This window comes from Clinocottus analis, unplaced genomic scaffold (assembly GCF_023055335.1).
Source record: "Clinocottus analis isolate CAN_PGR_092001 unplaced genomic scaffold, fCliAna1.0.p SCAF_54, whole genome shotgun sequence".
Classification (NCBI taxonomy): domain Eukaryota; kingdom Metazoa; phylum Chordata; class Actinopteri; order Perciformes; family Cottidae; genus Clinocottus; species Clinocottus analis.
This window is the reverse complement of record NW_027176212.1, coordinates 314,933-322,432: the sequence shown is the minus strand read 5'-3', so window position 1 is coordinate 322,432 and position 7,500 is coordinate 314,933. Positions and strand designations below refer to the sequence as shown.

At 48.6% G+C, this 7,500-nt stretch overlaps 2 protein-coding genes across 3 annotated transcripts in view; both read left to right on the top strand.

Moving 5' to 3' along the window:
* The window catches only part of tnfsf13b (TNF superfamily member 13b), a 3,476-nt gene extending 841 nt beyond the window's left edge, over positions 1–2,635 (top strand). The window contains exons 3-6 of one of the 2 annotated variants that reach the window (XM_068601775.1): positions 91–147; positions 333–433; positions 654–804; positions 2,142–2,635. In XM_068601775.1, the coding sequence (XP_068457876.1) occupies positions 91–147; positions 333–433; positions 654–804; positions 2,142–2,254 (422 nt within the window). In that variant the 3' untranslated portion in view covers positions 2,255–2,635. Of the gene's footprint in view, positions 1–90; positions 148–308; positions 434–653; positions 805–2,141 lie in introns of both variants that reach the window. The other variant, XM_068601774.1, reaches the window with a different exon arrangement.
* A 1,099-nt stretch (positions 2,636–3,734) lies between these two features.
* LOC137803361 (unconventional myosin-XVI-like) overlaps positions 3,735–7,500 on the top strand; it is a gene marked incomplete at its 3' end in the record, with an annotated part of 36,261 nt that continues 32,495 nt past the window's right edge. The window contains 1 exon segment of the mRNA XM_068601758.1: positions 3,735–4,084. Coding sequence (XP_068457859.1) covers positions 4,075–4,084 — 10 coding nt within the window.

Here is a 7,500-nt window from a genome sequence, read left to right as displayed (position 1 = left end):
AGGCAACATTTGTGAAAAGCAATGTGCAGATTGTCAGGAAACCTCTGACCAGTATGAACATGTCCAAACTGGTTTTTTGTTGTCTCTCAGTTTCCCAGCCTTGCCTGCAGTTGCTGGCAAACAGCAGCAGGAAAACCTTCCAGAAAGGTACAGTCAGCCTGAGCCCGGCTACAACGACGGCTTGTACAACGTTCTATTTTAGTGTTGGACTTACCGTATCCGTGTCAGTCTGAATATAGCTTCACAAATACAATGTAGATGACATGTCTAGCACCCAGTGCTTGTTTTCTTTGTATTTCTCGGGACAGAGTATAACTCGGAGCTGCACACAGGTATCCCCTGGCAGGCCGGGCTGCGGCGGGGCTCGGCCCTGCAGGCCCACAGAGACGCCCTGCTGGTGCTGGAGGACGGCTTCTACTTCGTCTACAGTCAGGTCTGCTGCTCTTGTCACTCCATCGTCCCCCCACAGGGAGGCGCTGCTGCTCTGTTTGCAGATCACCAGATTTCAGTGGGAGGGGAGCGCGTCTCCCCAGACAGCAGGAAAACCCTTTGTGCTCGGCCTCAGCGAGCCGTTAACACACAGAAGAGCACGTGCACGAGATGCGTCGCGCACGAGGCAGCACATGGTGTTCACTCATGACTCCTCTGCTCAGGTCTACTACATGGACGCCACCTTCGCCATGGGCCACCTGCTGGTCCGGAGGAAGTGGAACGTGGTGGGAGACGAGCCGCAGGACGTGGTCTTGTTCCGCTGCATCCAGAACATGAACCCCGAGCACCCGTACAACACCTGCTACACAGGAGGCGAGTTACTGCTCATGTCATGTGTTCACCCGTACAACACCTGCTACACAGGAGGCGAGTTACTGCTCATGTCATGTGTTCACCCGTACAACACCTGCTACACAGGAGGCGAGTTACTGCTCATGTCATGTGTTCACCCGTACAACACCTGCTACACGTCATGTGTTCACCCGTACAACACCTGCTACACGTCATGTGTTCACCCGTACAACACCTGCTGCACGTCATGTGTTCACCCGTACAACACCTGCTGCACGTCATGTGTTCACCCGTACAACACCTGCTACACGTCATGTGTTCACCCGTACAACACCTGCTACACGTCATGTGTTCACCCGTACAACACCTGCTACACGTCATGTGTTCACCCGTACAACACCTGCTGCACGTCATGTGTTCACCCGTACAACACCTGCTACACAGGAGGCGAGTTACTGCTCATGTCATGTGTTCACCCGTACAACACCTGCTGCACGTCATGTGTTCACCCGTACAACACCTGCTACACAGGAGGCGAGTTACTGCTCATGTCATGTGTTCACCTGTACAACACCTGCTACACAGGAGGCGAGTTACTGCTCATGTCATGTGTTCACCCGTACAACACCTGCTACACAGGAGGCGAGTTACTGCTCATGTCATGTGTTCACCTGTACAACACCTGCTACACAGGAGGCGAGTTACTGCTCATGTCATGTGTTCACCCGTACAACACCTGCTACACAGGAGGCGAGTTACTGCTCATGTCATGTGTTCACCTGTACAACACCTGCTACACGTCATGTGTTCACCCGTACAACACCTGCTACACGTCATGTGTTCACCCGTACAACACCTGCTGCACGTCATGTGTTCACCCGTACAACACCTGCTGTGGAAGGTCTGTGTGTGTGTGTGTGTGTGTGTCTGTCTGTGTGTGTGTGTGTGTGTGTGTGTGTGTGTGTGTGTGTGTGTGTGTGTGTCTGTCTGTGTGTGTGTGTGTGTCTGTGTGTGTCTGTGTGTGTCTGTGTGTGTGTGTCTGTGTGTGTGTCTGTGTGTGTGTCTGTGTGTGTGTCTGTGTCTCTGTGTGTCTGTGTGTGTCTGTGTGTGTGTGTGTGTGTGTGTGTGTGTGTGTGTGTGTGTGTGTGTGTCTGTGTGTGTGTCTGTGTGTGTGTGTCTCTGTGTGTGTCTCTGTGTGTGTCTCTGTGTGTGTCTCTGTGTGTCTCTGTGTCTGTGTGTGTGTGTGTGTGTGTGTGTGTGTGTGTGTGTGTGTGTGTGTGTCTGTGTGTGTGCTGGTCTCAGCTGTTTGTGGATAGAAAACCGCTCACACATCTGAAGCATCAGTTTTTCCTCCTCAGGTGTCGTGAGGCTGGAGGTCGGGGACCAGGTGGAGCTGCTGATCCCGCGGTCCAGCGCCGCCGTGTCGCTGTGTGGAGACGCCACCTTCCTGGGCGCCGTCAAACTGGCTTAACGCGTCTGCGACTGGAGGGACTCTGTTGAGGGAAGAGCGCCGTGGCGCCGTGACCTGACTGACTTTGGCTGATCATGTGACGTGAGAAGGACGCAGGACGCAGGAAGCAGGAAGCAGGACGCAGGACGCAGGACGCAGGACGCAGGAAGCGGCGATGGCAGAGATTCACTGTTCAGCCTGAGATGTTAGTCTCATAAACATATAAATATATATGCACCGTATACTCGAGGGTTATTATGCTCACTTCTAAATGTCCAACATGTCAGAGACTCGTGTCTCTTCCTGTCTCTCATCGTCCTTAACTGGAAGAGATGTTTCTGTCTTTTTATCTTTATGTCTTTTTATCTTTATTGCTTTATTTCTTGATCTTAAAGGCAAACATAAGCATATTATCTGAATGCAATAATTGGATTCAAGTTAATCAGCTGATTAAAAACTCAGATGCAATAACGTGACAGTTCTGTGAGAGATGTGACATCATCAGACAGGATGAGCAGGAACAGTGGTGCTCAGGTAAAAGCTATTTTTAGATGAGGTAAAACTGCAGATGATGTCGCCGGCTCAGGACGTGTGACGCCTGAGGAGGAAACAGACGTCTTCATGTGAGCAGTGGGAGAGAGATGCAGATGCTGCAGATGTTTCTGCTCGCGTCACGTTGAGTGCAGCGTGGACGCCGAGACGTGATATTCTTTATTCTTCATGGATGTTCAGTCGTACTGTGAGAGTCACATGTTTTTGTTTTCATCAAGTTCTACTGAACAAATTAATGAAAGGAGCAAAAGGTTTTTAAAAACTACAAAACACATTTGTATAGGTTTATTTAGTTTTGCCTATTTCAAAACATAATAGTGGAACACACACACACACACACACACACACACACACACACAGAGTTAGACAAAGCCCAGTGGGTGGTCACTTCTTCACTTGGCATCTTGCCCTTTGACTCAAAGCTCTATTAGACTAAAAGAGGAGGAAGGAGAGGAAGGGAGGGAAGGAGGGAGAGAGGGAGGGAGGGTACAAGAGAGGAGCACACACACTGTGTGGAGTACACACACATACACACACGCTGCACCGTGTGTAGTACACACACACACACACACACGCTGCACCGTGTGTAGTACACACACACACACACACACACACACACGCTGCACCGTGTGTAGTACACACACACACACACACACACACACACACACACACACACGCTGCACCGTGTGTAGTACACACACACACACACACGCTGCACCGTGTGTAGTACACACACACACACACAGGCTGCCAGTGCAGACGTCATGCAGACAGACACACTCTTCGCCTGATGAATGTTGAATAATCTGATCTCACGGAACAACAGATTATGAATAGAAGGCCGTCCATGACAGCTGCAGCGCGTGCGCGGCTCACGGACCGTGCAGGCCACCGTAGATCTCCCTCACTTCTGGAAAGTATGTTCTGATCTTCAACCTGCCGCGAAACTACCGGAGATTACACACGGTCCCTGAACGTATCACCGCGTTAGGGCACGTGCACGCCAGCACGCCAAATGAACCAAACACACACGCACACCCACACACACTGGGCGCACTAATTACGTCATCATTCACGCTGGTGATTTTACTGAGCAGCTTTTACCTTCAGTGAGGCGCGTGAGACATTTCTGCTGTCAAACACTTTGACTTTAAGCAACCTGAACGCATCTCTGACAGGGGAAGGACAACAACAACACAAGCAGCAAGAAGAAGAAGAAGAAGAAGAAGAAGAAGAAGAAGAAGAAGAAGAAGAAGACGAACAACAACAACAACAACAACAAGACTCACATGCACGCAGGTACCACACGTGACTCTGCTATAACGTGGAGTTGCGTTGTGTGGACACACTCCTCTGGCTTCCATGTGGTTGTTCATGTGGTTGTTCATGTGTTCATGTGGTTGTTCATGTGGTTGTTCATGTGTTCATGTGGTTGTTCATGTGGCTGTTCATGTGTCCATGTGGTTGTTCATGTGGTTGTTCATGTGGTTGTTCATGTGTTCATGTGGTTGTTCATGTGGCTGTTCATGTGTTCATGTGGTTGTTCATGTGGTTGTTCATGTGTTCATGTGGTTGTTTCACACACACTAGCAAACTCCTAAAGCTGTCTCTCATTCTCTCACTGAGCCCTTTTTAACTCTCTCTCTCTCTCTCTCTCTCTCTCTCTCTCTCTCTCTCTCTCTGTGACGTCAGAGGGTTGCAGCCTGTGGTATGATATTGAGAGAGGTGGGAGTTGAGTTCTCTCTCTCCAGCTGAGCTCATCTGGTCTGCTTGTAGTTTCTGGTCTGCATGTAGTTTCTGGTCTGTAGTTTCTGGTCTGCATGTACTTTCTGGTCTGTAGTTTCTGGTCTGCATGTACTTTCTGGTCTGTAGTTTCTGGTCTGCATGTAGTTTCTGGTCTGTAGTTTCTGGTCTGCTTGTAGTTTCTGGTCTGCATGTAGTTTCTGGTCTGTATTTTCTGGTCTGTAGTTTCTGGTCTGCATGTAGTTTCTGGTCTGTATTTTCTGGTCTGTAGTTTCTGGTCTGCATGTAGTTTCTGGTCTGCATGTAGTTTCTGGTCTGCATGTAGTTTCTGGTCTGTAGTTTCTGATCTGTAGTTTGTGGTCTGTAGTTTCTGGTCTGTAGTTTCTGGTCTGTAGTTTCTGGTCTGCATGTAGTTTCTGGTCTGCATGTAGTTTCTGGTCTGTAGTTTCTGGTCTGCTTGTAGTTTCTGGTCTGCATGTAGTTTCTGGTCTGCTTGTAGTTTCTGGTCTGTAGTTTCTGGTCTGTAGTTTCTGGTCTGCAGTTTCTGGTCTGTAGTTTCTGGTCTGTAGTTTCTGGTCTGCATGTAGTTTCTGGTCTGCATGTAGTTTCTGGTCTGTAGTTTCTGGTCTGTGGTTTCTGGTCTGTAGTTTCTGGTCTGCAGTTTCTGGTCTGTAGTTTCTGGTCTGTAGTTTCTGGTCTGCATGTAGTTTCTGGTCTGCATGTAGTTTCTGGTCTGCATGTAGTTTCTGGTCTGCATGTAGTTTCTGGTCTGTAGTTTCTGCTCTGTAGTTTCTGGTCTGTGGTGTCTGGTCTGTAGTTTCTGGTCTGCATGTAGTTTCTGGTCTGTAGTTTCTGGTCTGTGGTGTCTGGTCTGTAGTTTCTGGTCTGCATGTAGTTTCTGGTCTGTAGTTTCTGGTCTGTAGTTTCTGGTCTGTAGTGTCTGGTCTGTAGTTTCTGGTCTGCTTGTGAACTACGGTGACGTTTGTCTGACGCTGTGTGTGAATGTGTGTTTAACTTTCTCTGTTATCCTTCACACGAGGCCTGATGGAACAATGTTTAGAGCCTTTTTTATTTTGTTATGCTTCAGGACATCATGAAGCCACGCACACGCACACACGCACGCACACACACGCACACACGCACACACGCACACGTACACGCACAGGGTTGAGTATGAGCTGCAGATGCAAATGATGTGAACAGATCTGGTTAAGCATTTCCTTTAAAAAAGCACTTTGATCCTCCAAGAAGCCGTGGGGGAGTTCACGCCCGGATGAAAGACAACGTCTGGCTGTGATGTGTGTGTGCTTCATTTCAAACATGTCATCGCTCACATTCAAGCCAAATCCAATGAGGTCAACACTTAATGGAGCATGACGCCCCTCTTCCAATGCTATGCTACACTGCTATCGCGCTCATCTCCTGATTCCTGTTTACCTGCAGGGGATGAGAGAATTGGAGGGTTTGTAGGTGAAAGAATGAGGCAAGAAGTACAGAGTGTGAGGTAAATGGTAGAGAAAAAGACACACACACACACACACACACACACACACACTGCCGATCTGGTTTGAGGGTGGAACATAGTGATGAAATGAGGAGAGGAATGATGTGAAGAGGAAGAGACGCTAAAGGAATGCATGAGTCTGTGGGAGCAGATGAGCATCCTGAGCTGTAAAGCAACATCTCGGTGGATTACAGGTCCACTCCTCAGGTGTGTGTGTGTGTGTGTGTGTGTGTGTGTGTGTGTGCGTGTGTGTGTTACCACTTATCTGGTCATTTCATTCCCACCTCTCGTTCTGTGTTCTTGCCCTCCATTTCCTTCTCCGCGTGGGTCTTAACTCAAGAAAAAAGGTGCTGTGAAGTGAAGTCAGGCTGTTGGTTCCAGGGCAGTTCTTCTAGATTCAGAAACAATACGATACCTATTTGTTGAGCTTTAACATTTGGCCTCTGTGTGAACGTCTCATTCAGCCAATCATGACGCAGAAGGTTCATGCGTTGAAATCAAACCTTTTATTTTTATTAGTTTGTAATGTCAGAATACATCAACAGCAAAAGGAAAGCACAGGCAGCTCGTGAGGAAGCAGATGATCTGAGAAGAGAGGAGACACACAGGAGATCCTGTCTTTCAGAGAGAAGCTCTGTGTAACATGAGTCCTTTACTCCGGGCTTCTCACGGACCGTCAGTGGATGTTTGGAAGTTGATCTGCCTCTCGCTCTTCCAGGTGCTCTTACCTGTCAGCGGCGCTCTGTCCTGCAGGTGGAGATGAAAGAGGGAGGAGGAGATGCAGATGGAGATTTGAAATGTGAAAACAGCAAGAGGCTGATTGGGAGGAGGGCAGGGGAGACGGTTTGAGTGTGTGAGGCCTGTGGAGGTCATGAAAAGAGGACTTGACATGGTGGTGTGTGTCTGTTTGGTTGAAGCACATCCCCCTTTCCAAGGTCAATGTGGGCGGAGGAGCAGAGCGGCTGCACGGTCATTATGGAGCTGGTCATTAACTATTCATCACCTCACACCAGTGTGTGTATGTGTGTGTGCGTGTGTGTGCATGTGTGCGTGTGTGTGCATGTGCGCGTGCCAGCTTTGTTGTGTTCCTGTGTACAGACGAGCCAGCTGTTTGTGTCTGAACAAGAGGTCTGTTCAGACTCTGCTGCGTCTCCATGTCAGCATCGTCTTATTGGACAGAACACATGCAGAACACATGTAGAACACATGTAGAACACATGCAGAACACATGTAGAACACATGCAGAACACATGCAGAACACATGCAGAACACATGTAGAACAAATGTAGAACAAATGTAGAACACATGTAGAACACATGCAGAACACATGCAGAACACATGTAGAACACATGTAGAACAAATGTAGAACACATGCAGAACACATGCAGAACACATGCAGAACACATGCAGAACACATGCAGAACAAATGCAGAACAAATGCAGAACACATGCAGAACACATGCAGAAC